At 46.9% G+C, this 26,410-nt stretch overlaps 2 protein-coding genes and 1 long non-coding RNA gene across 6 annotated transcripts; 1 reads left to right on the forward strand and 2 right to left on the reverse strand.

The window, feature by feature from the left end:
• Positions 1-1,202: 1,202 nt before the first annotated feature.
• LOC123931371 (sialic acid-binding Ig-like lectin 13) lies at positions 1,203-12,133 on the forward strand. Its single transcript, XM_045988381.1, has 7 exons — positions 1,203-1,672; positions 1,874-2,152; positions 2,380-2,427; positions 3,261-3,518; positions 4,179-4,275; positions 4,602-4,698; positions 11,612-12,133. Exons 1-7 carry the CDS (start codon positions 1,228-1,230, stop codon positions 11,786-11,788), a joined length of 1,401 nt encoding a protein of 466 aa, XP_045844337.1. The 5' UTR covers positions 1,203-1,227; the 3' UTR covers positions 11,789-12,133.
• LOC123931374 lies at positions 4,228-12,328 on the reverse strand. 2 transcript variants are annotated; one of them, XR_006816257.1, is made up of 3 exons: positions 12,195-12,328; positions 10,596-10,781; positions 4,228-4,610 (listed from the first exon to the last, which is right to left on the reverse strand). It is a non-coding gene; the product is annotated as an uncharacterized LOC123931374 (long non-coding RNA). The 2 variants fall into 2 exon arrangements; XR_006816256.1 differs by having other exon boundaries at positions 12,111-12,215.
• A 2,790-nt stretch (positions 12,329-15,118) lies between these two features.
• On the reverse strand, positions 15,119-24,527 carry CEACAM18 (CEA cell adhesion molecule 18). Of its 3 annotated transcripts, none has more exons than XM_045988296.1 (7): positions 24,375-24,527; positions 22,572-22,928; positions 21,037-21,309; positions 19,650-19,925; positions 18,283-18,421; positions 15,965-16,013; positions 15,119-15,605 (listed from the first exon to the last, which is right to left on the reverse strand). In XM_045988296.1, exons 1-6 carry the CDS (start codon positions 24,424-24,426, stop codon positions 15,977-15,979), a joined length of 1,134 nt encoding a protein of 377 aa, XP_045844252.1. In that variant the 5' UTR covers positions 24,427-24,527; the 3' UTR covers positions 15,119-15,605; positions 15,965-15,976. The 3 variants fall into 3 exon arrangements, with proteins under 3 accessions (XP_045844252.1, XP_045844251.1, XP_045844253.1); XM_045988295.1 differs by having other exon boundaries at positions 15,956-16,013; XM_045988297.1 differs by lacking the exons at positions 15,119-15,605; positions 15,965-16,013; positions 18,283-18,421 and adding an exon at positions 18,430-19,486.
• Between the last annotated feature and the right edge of the window lie 1,883 nt (positions 24,528-26,410).

The following is a 26,410-nucleotide window of genomic DNA, read 5'->3' on the forward strand; positions in this document are numbered from 1 at the left end:
TGGGCATCCTTCTTTGTTTGTATCTTATATTCCCCCCCCCCAAAAAAACCGTGTCAGGAAAACCAACATCAGTGGGAGGGAGTGCCACCTACCAGGGTTCCCAGCACCTTCTCCCAGTCCCCGGCCACACAGTTAAAACTAACCTTCTGTGAATTCAAGTGCACATCTCCTCTCTCACGCAGTCCTCACCATCTTGAGGGTGGATGGCACCTAGCCGGCATCTCCCCCGCCCCCCCACCGTGTCCCCTGCACTTCCGACTCCTGAGAGAAGAACCTGTAGGCTGTGGAGCAATGAAGAGGAGCATGGCCCTGTGAAGTACCAGTGGTGAAGAAATTGTCCTGGCACCAGACAGCCACAAGGAAGGGGGAAAGGGGAACTTTCTATCCCTTTCAAAATCTGCCCCTTCTCTTCTCTTCTGCACTTCTCCCCACACCAACCCGCTTACAACCACAGCCTCAGGTTCCCTTTCCTCCTTTGAGTCAGGCGCCCCTCAACATCCTTGGAGTCTTTGCCTCCACTGCCCGAGTGTCCCTTCTGCCCAGGCTTCCTGTGACACAACCTCCCACATGGGGGGACAGTAGCCCCTCACTCTGCCTCTGGCCCCTGTCACAGGGGCTCCAGGTGCCGGACACTTATCATCTCCCCATTGGATGGTGACTCTCAGGGCAGTGGTTGGGGCTAGTCTGTGACTTCATGAGCAGGGAGGGGATGCCCCCTGCATGGATGCCAAGGGTGGGGGGACAGTTGGCCTCCTCACGCCCCCAGCCCTGGCCTCCCCCACCTCTCGAGTCCCTGTGTCCTTCCCCCAGCAGGACTGACTTCCACAGACATGTACAGCCTGAGATTCAGGGGGTCTGCCAGAAGGGACCCATTTTCACTTTGCAGAAAACAACCCCAGAGGGAGGCGGTATCAGCAGGGAGATGGGAGATGGGGTCCGAGCCCAACACAGGGGGTGAATTTGGTTCCCTGAGGGCTCTCACCCTCTCGGCCTCCAGGCCCAGGGTCCCCAGGAGTGGACATGTGGTGGCAGATGGCTGATTCCTAATGGCTGTCCTGGCCCTGACAGTGTCTAGGTGTGAAGTTCCTCCTCTGAGGAGGGTCACTGTTCTGACGTCACCTGCATCTTCCTCTTGGGGCTTCCTCTGATTCTTGCAACTTTTAGTTCCTGAGAGACCAACCCTGAGAAACAGACACTCTGGGGATCCTGGCACTGCCAAGGCCAGACATGCTTCTGCTGCTATTGGCCCTGCTCTGGAGGAGGGAGGGGGCTGACGGCCAGAAGTGGCCCGAGAAGGGGGTCCAGAGAGTTTGCAGTCTGCAAGTGAATGACTCGGTGGCTGTGCAGGAGGGCCTGTGTGTGTTTGTGCCCTGCAGCTTCGGGAACCCTGAGGACTGCAGGTCTGACTTAACCTCAGCTCTCGGCTACTGGTTCCGGGAAGGGGCCTTTGTACGCAGTGATGCTCCAGTGGCCACAAACAACCCAGCTCGTAAAGTGCAGGAGGACACCCAGGGCCGATTCCTCCTCCTCGGGGACCCCCGGACCTACAACTGCTCCCTGGACATCAGAGATGCACAGAGAAGGGACTCGGGGACGTACTTCTTCAGGGTGGAGAGACAGTTTTCTCTGAGCTACAGTTATAGACAGAACCTGCTTTCCGTGCAAGTGACAGGTAAGAAGGAGACCTCAGGAGAGGCCACAGAGGAAGCATGGGGGTCCTGGGTCAGAGCCGGGATAGGACTCCTCCTCCTGGGAGGGGTTGCAGGTAACATGTCAAGGTTCAGAAGCAGGAGCTGGACCAAAGCCTGAGGCTTCTCTCAGGTCTCAACTCAGACCTTCCTCCTGATTCCCGTGTCTCCCCATCTCCTCACAGCTCTGAACCACACACCTGACATCCTCATCCCGGGGACCCTGGAGTCTGGACACCCCAGGAACCTGACCTGCTCTGTGCCCTGGGCCTGTGAGAGGAGCACGCCGCCCATCTTCTCCTGGACGTCAGCTGCCCTCACCTCCCTGGGTCCCAGGACTCACCTCTCCTCGGTGCTCACCCTCACCCCACGGCCCCAGGACCATGGCATGCCCCTCACCTGTGAGGTGACCTTGCCTGGGGCCAGAGTGACCACAATGAAGACCATCCAGCTCAATGTGTCCTGTGAGAGCTAGGCCAGGAATCCCTGGGTCCCTGATGGGGTCATGAGGGCAGGGGGTGGGGGATCAGGGCCTGAGACATTGGGTGCTGGTCCCAAAATCTGGACTGGGAGAGGGTCAGGAGGACACCTGTCTTCATCCTTTCTCCACTTATGCAGCTGCTGGGGACAGAGGGCCAATGTCCACCAGCTCTCCCCATTGACATGAATCCTCCATGTCTTTCTGTCCCAGACTCTCCACAGAACTTGACAGTAACTGTCTCCCAAGGAAATGGCACAGGTAGGATAGAGCTTCCTCCCGGGGTGCGGGGAGCAAGGGCAGGGCCAGGGTCATCCCCTTCCTTAGCCTCCGTGTCTCTGTGAGCAACTGTCCCCTTCAGCCGCCTCCTCCCCGACTTCTGCACCGCCCCCCACCCCAACTCTGTTATCAGAAGAGGAGAACAGGGCAACGTGCACCCAGCAGATCTGCCCTTTTTCATGCATCTCCTGACTCCTGCCCCATTTTTTATCCTCCCCAGCAACTGTTTATTTAAGTACTTCTGAACAGGTAATGTAGTCACACAGACAAACATTCAAAATGCATAGCAGAGTCTGTCCTCAGATGCCCAGTCTCCTCCTGGGAAGTGACCAGTGTCTATGGGCTGCTCTGAGCCTTGCTGTGTTTGCCTGGATGATCTGAGGGGTCCTCTGATATCAGTAGTACAGACTGTCCTCGATCTCCTCCGAGACTGTGCGGTATTCCTTCCCGTGGATGGATTTGGTTCTGTCTGAGTCTTCTGATGGGAGATCATGGCATCCATTTTATTCTATTAGCTGAAAGGCTGCAATGCGTAATCTTTTGTCTCCTTTCACAACTCTGTATATGTATGTCTGGGGGGTAAGTCCCTAAAAGCAAAATGTAGCTCTTACGTTCTTTCCATGTTGAGGTATGTGGCCAGTACTCCTGAATGGAGGGTTGACAAGGGTGCATTTCCACCAACAAGGGGAAAAAAGCATGCCTTTTCCTGCACCTCAACCTACTTCTGTTTCTCTGTCCCCTCATCCAGTCTGTTTTCAAATCCTGCTTTCTCTTCATCTTTTTGTCTCTCTGACCCTCTGTCTCTTTTTCTCCAGCACCCACAGCCCTGGAAAACGGCTCGTCTTTTTCAGTCCTGGAGGACCAGTCCCTGCACCTGGTCTGTGTTGTCAATAGCAACCCCCCTGCCAGGCTGAGCTGGGCCCGGGGGAGCCTGACCCTGTGCTCCTCAAATCCCTTGAACCCTGGGGTGCTGGAGCTGCCTCGAGTGCAGGAGAAAGATGAAGGGGAATTTATCTGCCGAGCTCAGAACCTTCTGGGATCCCAGCATTTCTCCCTGAGGCTTTCCCTGCAGAGTGAGTGCACCTGTGTGTGTGTGTGTGTGTGTGTGTGTGTGTGTGTGTGTGTGTGCTGGGGGAGAACAATAGCAATGCTCCCAGGACCACCAGCAGCCTCTGAGCCTTACAGGGAAGCTCAACTCTGGTCTGTGCTCCCCTGTGAGGCCAAGATTTTCCCTGCCACCTATAGTATCACTGTCCTCTTCCTGCCAGACCAGGGCTGTATGGTGGGGTGAAGTCTGGGAGGGGAAGGATGTGGGTCTTGAAGGGGAGGGGCTGGGGCCTGCACAGGTGTGTCGGGGACACAGACCCTTGATTTGTGGGGCAGGAAGGAAGGTGAGGCAAGTGAAGCACTCACCAGGACCACAAAATTCAAGGAGAAGCCCCAAAAACCTCAGTAATGAGAAGTAATACTGCATTGCAGTGTTTTTGAACATATAAATGAATGCAAAATAAATATTACCATGAACCCAATATCCACATTTTAAATACAGACAGGCTGCACTCCAGCCTCTGTTTGCCTCCCTCACCTGGCCCTAATCCCCTCCCCAAGACCCAGGTGCCCCTGTTTGGAGTCTGGCAGAGGGGCTAGAAAATGGGAATCTGGGGTCCTACAGGGAGTGGGAGAATGTACCGAGTTCTTGGAGAGGAATCACCAATAATCCAATCTGTCTGCAGGAAAAACATGGCCTTTTTCTGAGAGGCTGCTGGGGGCTGCCGGGGGAGCAGGCATTATGGCTCTATTCTTCCTGTTTCTCTGCATCATCGTCATCACGTGAGCATTGACCCTGGGGATGGAGGGATAGCCCTGGGGTGGAAAGGGCAGGCGGGCCCAGAATGGAGGGACTTGGATGGGTCAAGACCCTGAAGCAAGGGCAGGAAGGAGGTCGATGGCACCTGGGTGAGTCTGTCACAGAACTCTGGCCCCACTGTCAAGGATGGGGAAGCCTGCATTCTCAACACTGGGGTCCCCAGAGTGGGACCACCACTCTCCTACCTCCATTACCCTCCAGCCCCTGAGAGAGAACAGAGGAGGGAGTCAGTCTGCCGACAGCACACTGATCTGACCAGACTGAAAGGCTCTCTGGTCTCTTCTCTCAGAGTGAGGTCCTGCAGGAAGAAAGCCACAAGGTCAGTAATGAGCATCAGGAATATGGGCATGGAAGGTGCAAACACTGTCACAAGGTCAGTCTCTCAGGTGAGTGACCTGGGCGACTTGCCATTGAGCATCCTTCCTAGACACCTCCCCCTAGGATGGCCCCCAGAATTGCTGCTCAGCATGGTCCAAAGTTGCTCTCCTTATCTCCTCCTCTTCCTCCTTAAGGGTTCCCCATCTTTATGACAGCACAACCACCCCCTCCTCTTTCTTTCAGGCCAGGCATGGAGGAGTCACCTTCTCTTTGTCCTCCTTTTCTTCTCCTAAAACCCCAAATTCACCATGCCTTGTCTATTTTTCCTCTTAAGGACAACTAGCATCAGCACCCCCCTCCCATCTTGACTCCCGTCATTGCCAAGGGCTTCAGAATCTTTTCCCTGGACCCCCTCACCTTCTTGCCTCTCACCTCCCTTGTTCTACACCAAGCAGTCATCTAAAAACCATCACTATTCAGTTCCTCTGCATTTGAACTGCTTGTCTCCACTGTCTAGACCAGAGGCTGGCAACTTTTTCTAATCTAGGGCCATATAGGTATTTTTGGGTTTGCAGACATTACCTTCAATTGTAAGCACTCAACTCTGCTGTGGTCAAGTAAAAGCAGCCATAGACCATATGTAAATGAGTGAGCACAGATGTGTTCCAATAAAACTTTATTTATAGACACAGGCAGTGGGCTGTATTTGATGTATGGGCTATAGTTTGTGGACCCCTCACCCAGAGAATAGAGTCCAAACTCCTCACCCTGCAGCCTGGCGTATTCTGACCTCTCAAACACGTCTCCAGAAGGACTAGGATTAGGGTGAAGTGAGGGAGGAACTTGCCCCAGATGCAAAACTTAAGGTAGTGCTCAAAAATATCAGTAATCCAGATAAATAACGTTTTAATATACTATTTTTAAAAAAATCAAAATTAAGGCAAAAAAGCCACAATAAGGAAAATGCAAAAAAAAAAAAAACAAACAAACTAAAGAATGACAGGATCAGTAGACTAAAGTTAGTTAAAAATTATGTAAGATCATAATTGAGTTTAGAGAAATTTAGAGAAACATGGCAGCATTCTCAAATGAAAACTAGAGAAACGAGAAGTTGATTTTAAAAATGTCCTCTCGGGGGGCGCCTGGGTGGCTCAGTGGGTTAAGCCTCTGCCTTCAGCTCAGGTCATGATCCCAGGGTTCTGGGATCGAGCCCCACATCCGGCTCTCTGCTCAGCCGGGAGCCTGCTCCCCCCCACCCCGCCTGCCTCTCTGCCTACTTGTGATCTCCGTCTGTCAAATAAATAAATAAAATATTTTTTAAAAAATAAAATAAAAATAAAAATGTCCTCTCGGGGCACCTGGGTGGCTCAGTGGGTTAAAGCCTCTTCCTTCTGCTCAGGTCATGATCTCAGGGTCCTGGGATCGAACTCTGCATCGGGCTCTCTGCTCAGCAGGGAGCCTGCATCCTCCTCTCTCTCTGCCTGCCTCTCTGCCTACTTGTGATCTCTGTCTGTCAAATAAATAAGTAAAATCTTTAAAACAAATAAAAAATAAAATGTCCTCTCTACGTTTGCTTTCAGCAAAACCAGAAAAGCAAAATTATCAAAAATGCTGATTTGGGTATAAATAAAATCTTTAAACTGAAAGTAATGTTTTATTACCCACACTCTTTAAGTTTGCAATAATATTTCAATTACTTTAATATGAAAAAATGACCGTTAAAAATATACAAAAACATTTTTCAGGGACACACATGTCTTCTTCGGTCTCAAGTTCCAAATGGTTCAGAAAGTCACTCTTACTTTCTACTCCATCGATTTCTCTGAACAAGGTTATTTGTGCCTCTGGGTCTTTGCATGACCTGTTCCTTTCTCCTCAAATGCTTTTCCCTCTCATTTCCACTTCTTCATTCCTGTTCAGCCTTCACGCTCCAATGTAAATATCACACTTTTCATCCATTTATATTCAGAGTCTGACTGGAAGACTTTGCAGGATTTTGAGCAAAGTACCATGTAGGCTTTCATTCATTAATTCATTCAGGAAATGTTACTGAGCACGTGCCAAGTGACAGGCATTTCAGCTGCCAAAGATTCATCTATGAAAAAAATCTGGGGTGGGGGCACCTGGGTGACTCAGACAGTTAAGCATTGGCTCAGGTCATGATTCCAGGGTCCTGGGATCGAGTCCCACATCAGGCTCCCTGCTTCTCCCTCTCCCTTTGCCATTCCCCACCTTGTGCTCTGGCTCTATCTCTCTGTCAAACAAATAAAATATTTTTATTTTTTTTATTTTTTATTTATTTTTTATTTTTTTTAAAGATTATTTATTTATTTATTTATTTGACAGATAGAGATCACAAGTAGGGAGAGAGGCAGGCAGAGAGAGAGAGAGGAGGAAGCAGGCTCCCTGCCAAGCAGAGAGCCCTATGCGGGGCTCGATCCCAGGACCTTGGGATCATGACCTGAGCGAAAGGCAGAGGCTTTAACCCACTGAGCCACCCAGGCGCCCCCAAATAAAATATTTTTAAAAAAGAAAAGGAAAAAATTCCATCTCAGGCTCAGTAAGTTTTAGTCTAGACATAGGGATACAACCAACCAATCAAACAACCAAACCACAAATAAGTGACTACAATGGGAAGGACAGACCTGGACTTTGGGGACAATGCAGGGCACAGAAACTGGGAATGCTGGGGAGATGGCTTACATTTTATTTTTGTTGTTGTTCTTTATTTTATTGTGATAAACTTACCACCTAGCCATCTTTAAATGGGCAGTTGTGCAACCGATTTCCAGAACATTTTCATCTTGCAAAACAAACTCTGTATGTACCCATTGAACAACAACTACCCACTTCCCCTGCGGCTCCAGCCCTGGAAACCACCATTTTATTTTCTGTTTCTGTAAGTTTGATGACTTTAGATACCTCACGTAAGTGGAACCATGCAGCTTTTGTCTTTTTGAGACTGGCTTATTTCACTTTGCATAACATCCTCTAAGTTTACCCATGCTGTAGCCTGTGACAAGATGTCCTTCTTTCTAAAGATTTGTTTATTTTTTATTTGAGAGAGAAGTACAAGGTGAGGGGGAGGGACAGAGAGGGAGAGAAAGAGAATCTTAAGCAGACTCCCCACTGAGCAAGGAGCCCAATGTGGGGTTCAGCCCCACAACCCTGAGATCATGACCTGAGCTGAAATCAAGAGTCAGACACTCAACCGACCGAGCCACCCAAGTGCCGGAGGGTGTCCTTCTTTCTAAAGACTAAATGATATCCTGTTGTATGTATACAGCACATTTTCTTTATCCATTCATCTGCTGATGGATACTAGGATCATTCCACCTCTAGCTACTGTAAATAATGTGCAATGAACAAGGCAATGTAAATACCTTTTTGAGATCCGGCTTTCTTTCTTTTTTTTTTTTTTTTTTGATAAATACTCATAAGTGGAATTACTGGATCATGGGAGTTTTCATTTTAACTTTTTTGAGAAACCACCATACTCCCTTCCCCCTTAGCTATACCATTTTCCTTTCCCACCAACAGTACACAGGGTTCATTTTTCCACATCCTCACCAACACTTATTATTTTTTATTTTTTGCCTCTTAAAAAAGATTTTATTTATTTATTTGAGAGAGAGAGAGAGTAAGAGAAAGCACAAGTGGAAGGGGAGGGGCAGAGGGAAAGAGAGAGAAGCAGACTCCTTGTTGAGAGCTGAGACTGACTTGGGGCTTGATCCCAAGACCCTGAGATCATGACCTGAGCCAAAGGCAGATGTTTAACTGACTGAGCCACCCAGGTGTCCCTATTTTTGGCTTTTTATAGTGCGCATCCTCATGGGTGTGAGAGGATGTCTCACTGTAGTTTTGATTTGCATTTTTCTAATGATTAATCGTGTCTTGCACAGGATTATTAGCCATTTGTATGTCTTCTTTGGTGAAATGTCTAATTCAAGGATTTTTTTTTACCCATTTAAAAAACTGGGTTTTTTTTTTAAGATTTTTATTTATTTATTTGACAGACAGAGCACAAGCAGGAAAAGTGGTAGGCAGAGGGAGAGAGAGAGAAGCAGGCTCCCTGCCGAGCAAGGAGCCTGATGCGGGACTCGATCCCAGGACTCTGGGATCATGACCTGAGCCGAAGGCAGACGCTTAACAACTAAGCCACCCAGGCATCCCCAGCTGGGTTGTTTTTTGTTGTTGTTGTTGAGTCGTGGAAGTTCTTCATACATTCTGGATATTAACATCTTTTCAGATACATGATTTGCAAACATTCTCTGCCATTACGTAGGTTGTTTTGTGGTTTTCGTTAGTGATGATTAAGCAAAGACATGAAGGACGCTTAAGACTTTGTAATCTATTGTGCCCAAAGAGCACTCTGGACAGAAGAAATAGCGGGTGCAAATGCTCAGAAACAAGATGCAGATCAGTGAGTGGAGGGCCAGCAGGAAGTCTGTGCAATTAGACAGAGGGAGGCAAGTACCAAAGCCAGGAAATGAATTTGGAGAAGTCAGGGTATGTGTAAATCACGTCTGCACACCTAGTCTGCTGTGGGCATCTGGAGATGTTTGAAAAGAAGAAGGACAGGACCTAGATTTCATTTTCACAGATCCTCCCACTTAGCGTGTGTAAGAGACTGTACATAGCAGGGGAGTTAGAAAGGAGGCTGGAGAAGCATTCAGGTATGAGATGATGATGATGACCCGAACCAGGATGACATGAGAGATGGGCATGATTGCATTCCTGATGAAGTCTGAAATTAAAACAAATGGGAATTGCTAATGGATTGAGAGTGGGATATGACTGACAGAAAGGGGTCCAGGATGACTCCTAGATTTTTTCACTGAGCAGCTAGAAGAATGGAGGCATCAATCGTTGTGCTTGAGAAGATTGTAGGAGGAAGAGATTTGGGGGAGAAAGAGTTCAGTTGGAATGTGTGTGTGTGTGTGTGTGTGTGTGTGTTTAGAGATTTTATTTATTTTATTTATTGGACAGAGAGAGACACAGTGAGAGAGGGAAAACAAGCGGGGTGGGGGGGGGTGGTGGGAGAAGAAGAAGCAGGCTCCCGGCAGGGCAGGGAGCCCAATGTGGGGCTCGATCCCAGGACCCTGGGATTATGACCCAAGCCGAAGGCAGATGCTTAATGACTGAGCCACCCAGGTGCCCCGGAATATGTGTGTTTTAGACAAGGGAACCAGGATTTTAACTACGCCATCAGATCAAAGTCCACAGTTCAGGAGAGAGAATGGACTGGTGGTAAGGCTTTGGGAGCCATTAGCCTATAGATGACATGGAGCCAATAGAGTAGATGAGGTCACAAGGTGAAGCTGAAGAAGGAAAGGGTCTGGGGCCCCTTTCTACTTAGGGTTCAGGGAAATGGAGGGCAACCAGCAAAGTGTCTGCCAGGTCAGTTGATGAATACCTTGTGATTAAGAAAAGGAAGGCTTAAAAAAAAAAAGTACATAAAAAAAAAAAAAAGAAAAGGAAGGCTTTTATTTAAGGAAGACACGCAATGGGGTCACCCGCTGTTGCAAAGTCCAGAGAGGCAGGAACTGAAAAGGGAACATTTAGATTTCACTAAGCAGAAGTCTTGATAACAGGAGAGTCAGGAAGTGTGTGTGTGTGTGTGTGTGTGTGTGTCTGTGTTAATTTGAATATCGAGATTTTTAAAAAAGATTTTATTTATTTACTTGACAGACAGAGATCACAAGTGGGCAGAGAGAGAGGGGAAGCAGGCTCCCTGCTGAGCAGAGAGCCCGATGCGGGGCTCGATCCCAGGACCCTGGGATCATGACCTGAGCTGAAGGCAGAGGCTTTAACCCACTGAGCCACCCAGGCGCCCCTAAAGTGTTCTCATCTGGAGAGGGCAGCAGAGATGGGTGCCTCCCAACCCCGGTCAGCACCTGTCGCTCTGCGGTAATGAATGGCTATACATTTAGTGGCCTCCAACAGCATAATTTTATCATCTTACCGTTCCAGAGGTCCCGAGTCCAAAATGGGTTTCACTGGGTTAAAGTCAAGGTGTTGGCCAGCAGGCCTGAGTTCCTTCTGGAATCTCCAGGGGAGAATGCATTTTCTTGCCTTTTCCAGCTTCTGGAGGCCCTGGTCTCGTCTTCAAGGGCAGAAGCATCTTCAAATCTGTCTCTGCCTTCTTTCACTTGTAAAGAGAAAGATCCTTGTGCCTTGTGATTACACTGACCACACCCAAATAATCCAGGGCAATCTCCCATCTCAATATGCTTAATTTAATTCCATCCCCAAAGTCCATTTTTCCATATAAGGTAACATATTCATAGATTCCAGGGGATTAGGATGTGAGCATTTTGGAGGGACTGTTTTTCTGCCTATTTCACAGAGACATGATATCATTGACTGAATGACCCTCCACCAAACTGTGAGCTTCCTAAGGACAGGTGCAATACCCAAATCAAGGCTTTGTAACTCTCTCTCCCTTACCCAGTTCCTGTCCATTATATAATAATTCACAATTAGATATTTATTTATTTAACTCACTTCTTGCCTCCTCCCTAGGTTAAAAAGTAAGCTGCAATGGGAGAAAAAGAGTAAGTTGCAAGAGGTCAGAGGTCAGGGCCTATGTCTGGTATATCCATTACAGTGTCCAGCTCAGGGCCACACGCACAGGGGGGCCTCAGTAGGACACCAGGCTTTGGGGTCAGGAAGAACTTGGACTGGATCCTGGCTTCACCAGGGATTTTGAACAAGCTACTTCCTTGGTTTACCCTCTATTTTCATAGTGATAAAATAAGGACAATAATATCTTCTTTATGGGGTTGTTATGGGAAGTTAATGAGATTCACAAGCACCAAATAAAGTGCTATGTATTAAATATTTGAGGAAAGTATGCATGGAGGAGATTCCACAAGAATGTACGTGGGATGAATGGATGAAGGGATTCATGGGCCTCCCTCCTGTCTTATCCTGTCCCCACTGTTCTGCTCTGACTCCTTTTTCTCTCCCTCCACTCAGGGTCCCCTGATTGAATCCTGGGTAGGCAGCCTTCCCCCAGATGCAGCTACCCTCTCCTTGGGGGAGGAAGAAGAGCTCCATTATGCATCCCTCAGCTTTCATGGGACAGACACTCGGGGCCGGCACGAACAGGTGCCAACTGGTATTGAATACTCCGAGATCAAGATTCACAAATGAGAGCCTGCTGAGACCCAGCCCTGGCTTGGGGGATCTTGGCCCCTGAGGGTGAAGAAAAAGTCAGTCTGATTCCTCTAGAATTAAAAGGCCTGCAGGTGATGAGCTGTCAGTACAGCGGAAAGAACACAGGCTTTAGAAAGAGTTTCAAGTGCAAAACCACACGCCACGCCTTTACTAAGCAAGTGACAGACAAATCCCTACTTTTCAGTGTCTCAGTTTCCCACTCTGTGAAACAGGGATGAGAACCCCTAGCTACAAGTTCTTGGTGGGAGTTACAGTAGGAAAATTCTGTCAGAGCTCCTGGCACAGAGTGTATGCTGACCAAATGCCAGATCCCTGTGCTCTGAGCAGAAAAGTCTTCCTGAGAATTTTCCTGACTCTGGAGGGTTCCAGAAGCAGCCCTCACTCTCGCCTGCTGACATGCCTCCTCCTGGAACGTCCTCCCCACTAGGTCTTCCTCTCCCTCTGTCCTTGAAAGCCAAGCTCAAGAGATAGACTTCTGGGTTCAGAAGGGAGTCAAGCGGTGGGACGTGATCTCTCCCTGTGGAGACAAGTCAAACCTATGAGGAAGGTTCCCAAATGAGTCAGTACATACATATGTATACACGCATAAATTGGCAAATTGGTTCCAAAATTTACATAGAAGTGTGAAGGACCTAGAATAGCAAAAACAGTCTGGTAGAAGAAGAACACAGTTGGAGAAATAAGACTACTACAGAGCTAGAGAAACCAAGACACTGCGGTGTGGAAGAGAACACAATCCATAATTAGAGTGTGAATATATAACTAATCGAACAGGTCCAAGTCTATTCAGTTGTGGAAGGAGGGACTTTTTAACAAATGGCCATAACAAGTGGATCAAGGTTTGGAAACAATGAACCTTGACCCCTTTCTCATGTCACATGCAAAACATTAGTCTGAGGTGAATCATAAACCTAGAAGGGAAAACTATAGAGGTTGTATAATTGTGCTGCCCAGTGGTAGCCACTGGCCACGCATGGCATTTAAGACATGCTATACTAGGGGCGCCTGAGTGGCTCAGTCATTTAGAGCATCTGACTCTTGATTTCAGCTAGGCTTGTGATCTCAGGGTCTGGGATAGAGCCCTGCATTTGGCTTGCACCGTGGGGAGTCTGCTTGTCCCTTTCCCTCTGCTCCTCCCCACCCTGCTGCTTGCACTCTCTCTCTCAAATAGATAAGTAATTCTTTTAAAAAAATATGTGCTACATTTACAGTACAAAAAAAGGGATAAAAGATCTCATTAATAATTTTTAATATGGATTACCTGCTGGAATGATAATATTTTAGGTATAGTAGTTTAACTACACTATTATTAAAAGTAATTTCACCAGTTTCTTTTTATTTTTTTATTACAGCTACTAGATTTTTGAAATTATATATTTGGCTTGCATTTTTTTTCTATCAGGCAGAATTGCTCTAGGAGAAAATTTAGGAGAATATCTGTGGGTATGCAAAGATTTCTTATAGGACATCCACAACAGTAAGCATTTTATGTTTTTTTTTTCATTAAAAACTCCTGTTCATCAAAAGACAAGATTAAGAAAATGAACAGGCAAGCCATAAACTGGAAGAAATATATATATATATATATATATATATATATATATATATCCCTGAAAAGGGACTTGAACTTAGACTATAAAAAGAATTATTACCAGTTAATAACACAATAACGTAATTTTTTAAATGAGGAAAATGACTTAATCATATATTTCACAAAAGAAGAGATTCAAGTGGCCAGGAGGTAAATGAAAGGTGGTCAACACTGCTGGACATCAAAGAAATGAAATTCACCACAATGAGATGCCCTATCACCTATGTCAGAATGGCTGAGCTCAAAAAGCCTGAGCACACCAAATGTTGGGGAGGGTGTGGAGGAATTAGAACTCTTGTATATTTCTGGTGGATAATAAATTGTACAACTGTGTATTCTGTACAACGGTGCAGGGGTGTTGTATAGTTGAACAAAATACCCACTCTATGTCCCAGAAATTCCACCCATAATTTTTACTCGAGAAGAATGAAAGCAAAGGTCCACACAAACATTTGTACGTAAACATTTATAGCAGCATTATTCATAATAACCAAAGGTGGAAACAACTCAAATGCCCATAATCAACAACAACTACAATAACAATAACAACCCAGTTGTCCATCAACAAGTGAATGGATAACCAAATTGTTACGGCATACAAACAACAGAATACTATTACTCAAAATAAAAGAATGAACAGTTGGCCCATGTAGAAACATGAATGAATTTCAAAAACATGTTGAGTGAAAGAAGCGAGAAACAAAAGAATACACTCTATAATCCCACTTAGATGAAGTTCAAGAACAGATGAAACTAATTTATTGGGACAGAAATTCACAAAAGGAGCTGCCTCTATTTGGGGGTGTGTGGCTGGGGGATAACTTAAATAGTGCACAAGGACACTTTCTGGGATGCAGAAAACATCCTATATCTTGATTGGGATAGTAGTTATATGAGTGTATGTATTTATCAAAACTCATTGACTTATTCATGTAAGATTTCTGCATTTTACTGTATATGATCTACCTTTGACAAAAAATAAAAAATTTTAACAATAATGAAAAGGCTTTAGGTAAAATTCAACAGTCTTACTTAAGACTGTAAGGTGGGGAGGAGCGTCTGGGGGGCTGAGTCCTTAAGCATCTGCCTTCCGCTCAGGTCAAGATCACAGGGTCCTTGGATGGAGCTCCGGCTTGGGCTCTTTGCTCAGCGGGAAGCCTGTTTCTCCCTCTCCCACTCCCCCTGCTTGTGTTCCCTCTCTCACTCTCTCTCTCGCTGTCAAATAAATAAATAAAATTTTAATTTAAAAAAAGACTGTAAGGTGGGGAAATACAGGTTCAGATATAGAAATAGTAAAATGCCCACCTCTGCTGATGGGTACATGCAGTGGTTAACTCAGGAAGTGTTTGGTTTTCTGTCATTCAGATGAGGTGGTTTTGGAAATATCTGTGAATCTATGCATTTTGACCCATAGGTCTAGTGGTTAAGTAAGTGAGCACAGAGACTATGCAAAAAAAGAAATTCGTGGGCAGAATATAAAGAAATGGCACCGAGATGTATAAAAGCATGCATACACCTATCTTCAATCTGCCTGCACTCCTTGAGGTTGAATCAGAAGACAGTGCTGGTCAGCCCATCTGAGGACGACCTGTTAGCGGGGGAAGTGGGGCGGGAGGTGCTGAAAACCCTAGCTGGTTCTTCCTGCAGGCAGTGTTCTAACTTTACTGGGTTTTAGTAGAGCCGAGTGGCACAGTGAAGACTGCTGGGTCCATAACTTTATTGGTTTTTTTCCCCTTTTTTATTATAAAAACAGTTCATACATTTTGTGAGGAAAAAAACCACTTTGGAACATGCAGTAAAGTGCAAAGAAGAAAATTAAGAGATAAGACTTATAGTTAACATTTTCCATATTTTTGTACAGGGGTGTATATATTGTATATACACACATACACGTGCATGTACGCACATATGTAAGTATGTGTGTGTGTACATACAACTGTAGTCAGCTAATCTCCCCTCTTCATAACGATGGTCCTACCAGGTGCAGTTTTACATTATACATTTCTAACAATGAGTTGTAAGCATTTCCTGCATCAGTGAACACCTTTCTCCAGCGTGGTGTCTAACCATGACAGATTAGCGCAAACTGCGCTGTGTCCATTTAAGCTATTCCTGGTTGTTGGGCATTTATAGGTTGTTCAGTTTCCCCATCACTGGCAATGGTCATCTTTGCATCTTCTCTGGTGGTGCCATGGCATCAAGCTAAGAGAAGAGAGAGGTCAGAAGCGGGTTTGCTTGTGGAGAAGAGGCCTCAGAATTAGAGCACAGGGCTCCACATATGACCCGCCCCAGCCTATTTTCCATTGGCTGGCTCTGGTTGGCAGATGGAGCAGCCAATGGCCGCTCTGCCCTTGATGCCACCCCCCCCCACCCCCACCCTGTCCTAGGTGGGGACTCCAGACTTGCTCGTAGTAGAGTCTCCATCTCCCAGCCTCAGTGTGACTGGGCCGGTTCCTTCTCTTGACTCTCTCCTCCAGTTAGACCCTGTCCCCTCTCCAGCCTAGCCCATCCCTCTGGGGACTCTCAGCGCTTCTCCCTCGCTTCCACCTCACCTTGCCCACCTGGTCTTGTCCTCATGTTCTAAGGCGGACACTGGGTAACCGGGGCTGCCTGCGGGGAGAAATCAGAGAAGATGTCATATTTCAGGTCCTTAGGAAACAGAATTCTGCAGAATCCCGGGGAGATGAAGGGTCAGCTTCTTTCCAAGCCCTCCTTGTGAAGGACCTCAGGAGTAGCAGGGGATGAATCTGGGAGCTTAACCTCTTCATTGAGAGTCCTCCACATTCCCCATATGTTTTAGCATTTTTGATGTCTTAAGGTCACTGGAGGAAGATGCCATGGGACAGCAGATGTGGGGAGGGAAAAGAGACTGGTCGTACCTGGGGAAGAAGTTGGCACTACCTGGGTTATTCCTAGTGATAATAATAGTAAGTTATTTCACACCTGTTATATGCCAGACACTAGAGCAGATGATTTATAGAAATTATATTGAATCCTCTCAACAGTCACACAAAGTAGAAACTTTAACCCTGTTTTGTGAATGAAGAAACAGGACTTCAGAGAGGTGAAGAAGCTTGCCTAAAGTCACACAGCTAGAAAATGACAGAAGCTTCTTCTGAACCTGGCCTTTCTGATTCCCAGCTCCCTGCTCTCATGCATTCCAGACTGGAGAGCTGAGACCAAGGAGAATGTGGCACCTCTAAGGAGAATGGGGCAGTGGAGATGTTCGCTTCATTCCTGGCTATGAAGAGGGGGTTATGCCTGGCTAGATAGCATCTTTCAGGCTGTAGAAGAAAATGCAACCTAGATATCCTGAAACTACGCTTAAACTCCCTAGAGTTTATCATGACTAGTTTGGAAAAGTACATAAAGTACATTGAATGATGATGCTATCAGTAATAATACTTAAGATTTTATTCAGTGCTTACTATGTGCCAAGCTTTGTTCCAAGCTACTTGTCAGTGACACTGACTTTATCCCCATAGCAGATATCCCTGTGAGGCCAATACCAGTATTACTCCCATTTTACACATGGCAAACTAAAGCACAAATGGGCTAACTGTCACACTGACAGTCAATACTGTAAGCTTCTTGCTGGACCATGCAATGATCACATAGAGGTTCCATATCAAAATACTAAAACAATTTGAAAAAAGAATGTGTCATCTAAAATCTTCACTGTCATCACCACAATCACTACCACCACCCCCATCATCACCACCACCCCATGACCACCATCGGCCTCTCTCATCACCATCACCATCACCATCACCACCACCACCCCCATCATCACCATCACTATCATCACCATCACCTCCATCATCACCATCAACATCATCACCACCACCATCACCACCACCACCACCACCCCCATGACCACCCCCATCATCACCATCACCACCATCACCACCACCACCACAATCATCACTACCATCACCATCACCATCACCACCACACCACTACTACTTTAGCATCACCAACATCATCAGCACCAGCATCACCATCATCTCCATAATCACTGCTTTCTTTAACATCTACTGCAGTGGTTCTCAGTCAAGGCAATGTTGTCTTCAAGACCTTTCTAACACTTAGAGCCATTTTTGGTGGTCTAAACTTAGACTGATGGAGGTTATTGCTGCTGGTATCAAGGGGGTAGAGGCCAGGGATGCTGCTAAGCATGCTACAATGTGCAGGATAGCCTTACCCACCCCTGAAATAATTATCTGACCACAAGTATTGATAGTGCTAAGCTCAAGAAGTTCTGATCTACTTCATACCAAGAATGCTGCTAATTGTTTTATACTCCAAGTATTGTGTCTAGTCCCCATATCTCCCTTCAGGGCAGAGGTTACCCTTCACATCCTCCAGATGGGTGAAGAGGACCTGAGTGGAGTATGATCTACTCAAGGCCACCTAGACAGCCAGAGTCAGAGTTGAGATTGAAACCCAGATTAGAATCTTCCCTCTGACCAATCTCCTCCCCTGCAGTTGACTCTACTACCTGTTTCCCTAACTTTACTTGGTAACTAGTGACTACCATGTTCCAGACATATGGTCAATGCTTGGCACCCACCCTGCTCATTCTCATGGTTGCCTCTCTAGTGGACCTCCATATCAACATCATAAACACAAAGAAACTGGGATGAAAGGAAGTCGCTAAGTGAAACCTCATTGCTATATGGAAGCACGACTGCCTCTGCATTCTCCATCTCTGTCAGTGGCTTCTAGTCCATGACCTATCTATCTGCCTCCGATGATTCTGACAACACATTCCTAGCCTGTCCCTTCCCCTCCTGGCTTTGCCTTCCCTTCTTAAGGAAGTGTTCTTGAGACCCATCCCCCAGCCAGCACCCCACCCTTGACCCAGGGCAAGAGACACCTGGTGGAGAAATAGCTGATCAAGGTGTAGATCAGGATCCCACAGAAGTAGACGCTGCCCAGGACTGTGAACACAATGAGCCACACCACTTTGGATCCTGAGATGTAGAAACCTGTGTTCACAACAGGAGTTCTGTCCCCTGAAGGAGAGGATACAAGGGAGTCAGGGACACCATCATTCAACACTTTGCTCACCCACACATCTATTCTTCAGAGATTTACCAGCATCTGCTATGTTCCAAGTGTTAGGAATTCAGTAGTGACATTCCAGCTGGAAAGCGGAAATTGACAATTAGGCAAAGAAATGTCTAATGTCATTGCAGGCAGCAGGAAGCTCTCCGAAAAAGAATAAACCCACTCAAGAGGGTAGAGAGTGACAGGGTCGGGGGTGTTGATTACACAGGGTCATTAACTAACTCATTGCACAGGTATTTGCTGAGCACCAACTATGAGCCAGGCACAGTGTTAAGCACTGGGGACAAGTGGTGAGCAAACAGCGCTCCCAGCCTCTGTCCTTCTGGAGCTCACAGTCCCGTGGAGTTAGAAAGGTGTGGATCAGTCAGTGCATAATCATACACTGTCGGTCGGTCATGTCTGTGCTTAGCAGATGCTTAGTAAATAGTATGGAGTGACCAGAATAAATGTCTCCAGCCCACATTCAGTGTGGCTCTCTCTGGGACAAGCCATGCTGATGGCTTCTCATGCACTATCTAATTTAATTCTGCCAGAATCCCTGTCATATAGGGACCCTTTTTATCTCGACACTACAGATAGGGAAACTGAGGCTCAGGAGGTGCTCTTCCCATTTACAGATTCATTCTCAAGCCAAGTTCCAAATACCACATCCAAAATGGATCCCTACTTCCTCTGCACCACCACCCACTCTAGCCTTTCCACTTTCTCTTCTCCAGCAACTGAGTAAAACAGCTGAGGACGTAGGCTGTGAGGCTGGACTACCAGAATTTGAGCACTGCCTCCTCTGTTGATTGGAACTGGAACATGGAAAAAAACACTCAAACTTCCCACAGCTCAGTTGTCTTACCTGTAAATGGAGGTGGCATTCACAACAGTCACTTCCTCTGCAGTGAGACTATGAGGGTCGCACAGATTAGAAGAGGGGCTGGCACATAGTAAGTGCTCATTTGATGTTGGATGATCTGAGGTCCCTGAGGGCTTCACGGAGGGCTGCAGCTTTGGACTTGGACCTCAGAGGACAGGGCGGGGTGGGAGGTGGATTTTACTCAACCATTGTGAGCATGGCTTTGCAGGGTAGGGACAGCATTCATGATAATGGGCACTGCCTAGGCAAAGCACGGAGATGGGAAGATTTGGGGAACATGAGCCCCAGAGGTGGGCTACTGTACTTACGGGACAGCTGGATCTGGAATTCCCTGTACAAGGTCACCTGGGTCACAGGGTTCCTCACGATGCATCTGTATCTGCCCATCTGGTCCCAGGTTAGACTTTGGAGAATGATGTTTGCCTCAGAGAAGCTCAGGAGAGAGCCATTGTGGATCCACTGGTACATGGGACTGGGTTTGGAAATGGCACCACACTCCATCATCACCTGGGAGCCAATCTTAGCAGACAGGACGCCTTTGGAGGTAATGGGGCTGGTACTCAGCCGTACATTGTCTGGCCCATCTGCAGAGATGGCAAGAGACCCGGAGCTATGTTTCTGACCCCTTGGGGTCCTGTCTCCTTCCCTCAATCCACACACAGTCCTCCCCGACCAGAAGGTGCTCCCACTTTGCACCCCAAGAATCCCCTAGATCCAACACATTCAAGGCAGCTGTGCCAACAACATGACTATAATTATAACATCTTCCATTTCATAGTATCCTACTGACCCACAAATAGACTAAGCAAATTCCCCTATGGCCTGGGAGGAATGTCCCTGCAGAAGCAAATCCTAGGTCCTGGCTCTTGACTGCAAACCTGCAGCCAGCAAGCTGTGTGTGGAGGTCAGAAACTGTCGGCTCTGTGACCACTTTATCTCCGTGATTGCCAGAGCATGCTTGTTAGGGAATCTGATGGACTTTGTGTGGTTCTAGATTTAGATGTGAAAACCGTTTAAGACTTGTGCTTTTTCACAGTCCAAAGATGTGAAAGAGTTTGGTAAATGTGAAAAAGTCCCCGAACGTTGTAAAGATCCAAGGTTCATTGTATTTATAAGACGATGTCTTCGATTTACAAGACCCGTTTGAGATTTTGGGGAGATCTGGCTGGATTGTGTACTCGTGTTGGTGGGTGGTTGAAGGATCATGGAGAAAAGAGAATGCATGAAATGTGTCATTTAGCTTTAAAATCAAACTTTTTAAGGGAGTATAGTCAGTTCAATCTGAGTAAAAGGAAAAGTGAAGGTGATTTTACTAAATTTAGAAAACCAGAATAAAAAGACCAATGTATCTGAAGGCCCAAGGGAACATGGGATTTGAATATTTAACAAGTTGAATGACATTTTTAAGAAACTATTAGTTGTAAGAAGCCCTGTCTTTACAAAAGCCAGATCTGAACAAATTTGCACTATTTCTAATCTGAGGAGTAGCAAGCTGGGTCCCTATTTTAAATAGCAGATTGTTCTGTGCCCTGAGGGTGATTCTAAGTCTAGAGAGCTGAGATTCAAACCCAGCTCCAGCTGGCTGGGGGCTGACTCATGGTGTTTCCTCTCCCGGGTTCTGCCAATCTTATTGCTACATCCCTGGGTGGCCCTAAGCCCACCCCCAGCACTACTCCAGGGCCCCAGACCACTCACAGGCCACAGTCAGAGAGATAATTTTACTATTCTGAGGAATCTCCAGGATGCTGTCTATCTCGCAGTAAACTGTTCTGTCATAGCGGCTGACTCTGTGAATGACGAGGGTCTTGAGGTCCGGGGAGATTGTCATCCGGTCACTGCTGGACACCAGTGTAAAATCCACATACCACCTGACAGTGGTGGCATTGGTGTAGCAAATGGCGGCCACAGAATCCACGTCTTCTACAAGAGAGGTGGCGTTGACCCAGATGTCTGGCTTGCCTTCCACATCTGGGGAAAGCAGGAAGAAGACATTAGGAGGGGGGTCTGCCTCCCCAAGCTCTGCTTGGGGGAGAAACTGAAGAGGCTTCCGGAGTAGGTTGGTGAGAAGCCAAGAGTTGTAAGATGGGGTCTGGGGTCTTGGCAGGGGAGCAGCCCTAGAGCTGTGAGGGACAGAGAAGTGGGGAATGGGCACAAGTGGTTGAGGTGTGGACACTAGCTGAGCCCCCCATCCTAGGTGCAGAGTCATCACTGTGCACCCACTGCAGTAATGGTGAGTTCTTGGGATAGATGTGTGGCCTAATGGTTGTTTCTGAACCCAGGACCTAAAATGAGAACACCCCCAACTGAGGAACCATGGGTAGAATTCAACGTGACAGGTGACGTTTGGACTCTGTATAATAATTGCTCCCTTTATCTGAGTCCCATTCACTTTACAGTTACTTACAGATTACTTACAGTTACTTAAACTTACAGATACTCCCTCCAACCTTACAAAAGACAGAGGTAGATACTATCCCCATTCTACAGATGAGGAAACAGAACACCACAGAGGGAAGACGAAGGTTCAAGGCCATGGGACATATACATAGTCAGAGGTAAACATAGGGCTTCCTATCTCCAAATCCCCACTCTACCCACCCAGTCCTGTGGAGCCCCCAGGATCTGTCTATAGTAGACAGAATTCCAAGATGGCCCCATGATTTCCAGCCTGTTTAATCCCTGCCCCTCAAATGTGGGTAGAGCCCATGACTTCCTTCTAACCTATAAAATACAGCAAAAGTGATGGACTGTCATTCCAATCGTTACCCTTATGTCATATAAGACTCCTTCTTAACAGAGTTAAGACTTCTTAACAGAGTCTCCCTCTCCCAGGGAGGGAGAATTCAGTTGACCTTGAAGAATCAAAGAGTCATGATGTGACATGCCCATGGACAGAACCACTCATGAGATCATAGCCCCGACTCAACACCTTGTGAGTCTCAGAGCACAGCACTTGCCAGACGTCTGACCCACAGGGATCTGTGCTAATAAATGGGTATTGTCTAAGACTGCTGCTTGTGGCTCTTTGTTATGCAGCAGAACTAACTGATACCCTGAGAGTGAAGCTGGAACCCTTGAAGGAAACCAGTGACCCATCTCTGCGGGAGAGAGATGGGTCCTTCTGCTGAGTCTCCCCCTGTCACTGGCGGTGGAGACTTGGACAGTATGATCTCCCAGGGACCTCACTCCCAAAGCCCCCAGGTCTGGAAATGGGCAACCTGCCAACTCACCTTGTATTTCAAGCCAGCCAGTTGCTGTCTGGGTCCCATTGCCAGTGTCCACCCTCACAGTGTAGTTCCCTGTGTCACTTAACGCAGATCGCCTGATCATCAGGTCACCTAACGTGGTCACATTCTCCCGGCCTCTGTACATGGGTCCAGTATGCCAGGAATTGGAGGGAGGTTTGTAGCTGACGATCATATTGTTCTCAGTGTCATTTGCACCACGGTGCCAGCTGAATTCCAGAGCATCTTCGGTGGTGTTCTCAAGGACTATGATGGTCCGAAGTCCCTTGAACCCTAAGAGTGACTCTGGGCTGATGTAGATTTGGCCAGAGGCTTGGCGGCTCCCCCAGGCCAGTAGACTGGCTGGAGAAGACAAAGAGAACCCACGCACATGAGAGAGACAGAGGTAGAGATAGAGACAGAGACAGAGAGAGAGAGAGAGAGATTGATTTACACTGCCCAGGAAATGATCTCCAGGGACACTGGTGAACGTGCCATGGGTTTCTAGCTCCCCAGCCTGTCCTCTCCGCTCCACCGCCTCAGCCCCTGTGCTGGTCCATTCCTTCCTCACCCTCTTTCAGCCTGGTGTCCTCCTTGGACACTCAGTCTTCAACCCATCCTCATATGACAGTTACGTGGATCCTAACAAAGCCCCAGTTGTGACCCTGCTCTCTTAGGTAACTTCTGCAGTTCCCCAGCACTCCATGAATAAAGTTAAAACTCAACATGGCTTATGAGCCACTCTTAGAGACAGCTGGTCTTTATGACTCATCTAGCTTCCTTTTGGATCATACCTACCCCACCCCATTACCCCAGGAACCCCCTTATTCAGTAATTCATTCATGCATGCATTTCTGCATGCATTTATCGGAAGACACAGTATCTATACTGTGTTCCCCAGACATAAACAACTCTTGTTACACCACACTCTCTCCTGAATTTGGGCTTTCCCAAATGCTGTTCCCTGTTTCTGACACACAGATCTCCATTCCCTCCTTCCCAGCCCCCCATCAACTCGCTTCTACTCAGCCTTCACTTCCTAGCTTTGATATCCCCTGCGCCCCAGTCTGGGTCAGATGGCCCCTTGGGGCTCCCCCAGCCTCCTAGGCCCCCTCATCCCCATCCCCAACACTCTGGGTCACCAGAATCTGGAGATAGATCTGCATCACACTGGACACCACATCAAGGGTCCCTGATCATGGGGCAGAACCCAGTGGGAGAGCTCGGTTGATATGTGGGTGGCTGAAGTCCTCCAAGACTGTCTACATGTGCCTTTGACTTAGCATCTACATTCTGTGGAGTGCACATGAGTGTGGATGAAGATCTGTCGTCCTAAGACACGGAGATCTCCTGTCTGTGTACCCTAAGCCTTGACTCCACGGAGGAGGCAAATACCCCCTGCTCCAGGCCTCCAGGTATAGACACTAGTGGTGTTTGAGGACAGGACACAGGGTGGCCAGTGAGACATGACAGTGAGACATGAATCATGGGGATTCAGAGGGTCCTAGAAGGAAGTGAGAGGTTGGGAAGGAGTCCAGCTGGAGAGGTAGGGGAGGAGATCAGGGCAGACTAGGAACCCAGGGGAGGTGATTTCCAGCAATCACAGGAGGGGGTCCGAGTTCATCACTCCTGGGGGTGAATGGGGATGAACACTCTGTGTGTATGCATATGTGAGTAAGAGAGAGAGAGAGTGTGTGTGTGTCTATGGGTAAGGTATGCCCCAGGTATGTGAGCTCACGAAAGTCCTGGTGCCAGCTCTGTCCCCATTTCCTCTAACGCTTCCCTGTCCTATGGGTTCAGCTCTCTTACCTAGGAGAACCAGCTCCCTCCAGAGTCTGCGTCTGGGTCTGGAAAGGTCCATGGGTTACGCAGGTCCTCCTGGGCTAGGTGTTTGTCCAGGGACCCGGCAGCCTCCTCTGCCTCTTCACAGACCTGTGTCTCTGGCTCTGAGCTGCTGGTCACCACCCCCCTCCTGCGCTCCAGTGGACTCTGAACCCCAGCCACGCAGGGCTGGGGAGGAGACGCTTGGGGAGTTGTTGTTATCTTTATGACTCTAAGGTGGACTTAGCTTATCATGTATTCACCTCATTTCTTTTTTTTTTAGTATCCTATTCTGCCCTGGTTACAAAAAAAAAAACCTTAGGCTCACTTTTAGGAAAACTGGAAAATACCGAAAAGCACAATAAATACAGGACAGCAGCCTTTTTAAAATGTGGGGCAATTGTTCGTTTTTGTTTTTCCTACTCCCTGTGGATCTCACACTTTAAATGGCATGGTCTTATTTGATGAGGGGCTGCTTTTCACTCCGTGGACACCAACAGCTTATTTTAAGTCTCTCCCCTAAAAGGTCAGCACCTGGACATTTGGAGTGGCTGTGGGGCATGCTGTTGTGTGCCTGAGCCAAAATGTATAAATCCCATTCTTTTGGTGTTGGATCTTTAGGTTCAGTAATAGAAGTGTTGCCAGGGCAGAGCAGAGCATGCTCATGGAGGGCACGGCGCTGAGCACATGTGATGTGTCTGCATCTGGGGACCCCACAGAGAGAAAAGGAAACATGGAGATACAGAGACCCAGGTGGGCTGGATGAGGGACTGAGAAGGCAGGGGAGCGGGCTCACCCCAGAAAGGGTCACAAATCTTTCAAGCTGAACTCGGAAGTATGTTCATCTTTCATTTTTACGACAGCAAATACGACTTTAATTGAAAAAGCAATGCATTGGCTGTGGAAATTTTGGAAATTTCTTAAGAAGGAAAAATAGAATTAATACTGTGTTAGTAATTAATTTAAATAGTTTTAAGTTGTTATGAATACTCACCTAAATAAATGTGTGAATATGTTACTATTTATAATAGATTGTTATTTAAATATGCACATGAATACTTATACATTCATACATTTATAAATATATAAGTAAATAAAATCCTTTTAAGCAAAATAGAGACTTATTTGTCAGAATTTGATTAATACTATCGGGAAGTCATCTGTAACAGCCAGACCGCCTGGAGATACAGTCAGTGTTTTTCTCTGAAACTTTTCAGTTTTGATATGTCATACATACTCAGGCACAGATGCATATTTTTACCAAAGTGGTATCATACCATTCAATATCCTTCTTTATTTGGGCTTCTCTAATGTTAAGCCCAAGTTTAGACAGAGGTATGTGAATATACACCTCAGAGTTCTTATGGTTCATTCAACATCTGTGAAGTCTCCTACTGTATTCTGACAACCCGTATGAATATTTGCAGCCTACAGCAAAACATATCTGTATTTGTTATAATAGGAAAATACTATATTATGAGCCACTGAAATTGCTAAATTGGTCCTCCTCAGTATTTGAGTGCTTGTGGTGCCCCTAGAAAACACATAGAATTGTTTTTCTGCCTGTAGCTTATCAGAAGTCCTACTTCTTGTATCGCCATTGGTCTTTGTTCATGGCTGCATACTATTCTACTGCATTGGCCATGCATAGGGTATGGTTCAACCCATACCCTATTTGGGAGCATTCAGATTCTTTCAATGTTTCCTCTTTTTTTTTTAAAGATTTTATTTATTTATTTGACAGAGAGAGATCATAAGTAGGCAGAGAGGCAGACAGAGAGAGTGAGAGGGAAGCAGGCTCCCCGCTGAGCAGAGAGCCCGATGTGGGACTCGATCCCAGGACCCTGAGATCATGACCTGAGCCGAAGGCAGCAGCTTAAACCACTGAGCCACCCGGGCGCCCCTCAATGTTTCCTCTTTTTTATACCAACAGCAGCATAACGACTTTTCCCAGTCCCATTTTTGGAGCTAGATGGGTCCCAGAGATGAACTTTTGAGTAAAGAATTTACCTTAGCCAAAGACA

The sequence above is a fragment of the Meles meles genome, chromosome 19, assembly GCF_922984935.1.
Source record: "Meles meles chromosome 19, mMelMel3.1 paternal haplotype, whole genome shotgun sequence".
Classification (NCBI taxonomy): domain Eukaryota; kingdom Metazoa; phylum Chordata; class Mammalia; order Carnivora; family Mustelidae; genus Meles; species Meles meles.

What these genes read in the sequence shown, in the direction of transcription:
- CEACAM18 (XM_045988296.1), bottom strand. Translation starts at nt 24,426, where the DNA reads ATGGACCTTTCCAGACCCAGACGCAGACTCTGGAGGGAGCTGGTTCTC. An exon ending in TATCTCTCTGACTGTGGCCT is followed by an intron (nt 19,926 to 21,036) that starts GTGAGTGGTCTG and finishes CCATCTCTGCAG; the next exon opens with ATGGGCCAGACAATGTACGG. An exon ending in ATCAGCTATTTCTCCACCAG is followed by an intron (nt 16,014 to 18,282) that starts GTGTCTCTTGCC and finishes TTCTCCCCGCAG; the next exon opens with GCAGCCCCGGTTACCCAGTG.
- LOC123931371 (XM_045988381.1), top strand. Translation starts at nt 1,228, where the DNA reads ATGCTTCTGCTGCTATTGGCCCTGCTCTGGAGGAGGGAGGGGGCTGAC. An exon ending in GCTTTCCGTGCAAGTGACAG is followed by an intron (nt 1,673 to 1,873) that starts GTAAGAAGGAGA and finishes ATCTCCTCACAG; the next exon opens with CTCTGAACCACACACCTGAC. An exon ending in CATCCAGCTCAATGTGTCCT is followed by an intron (nt 2,153 to 2,379) that starts GTGAGAGCTAGG and finishes TTTCTGTCCCAG; the next exon opens with ACTCTCCACAGAACTTGACA.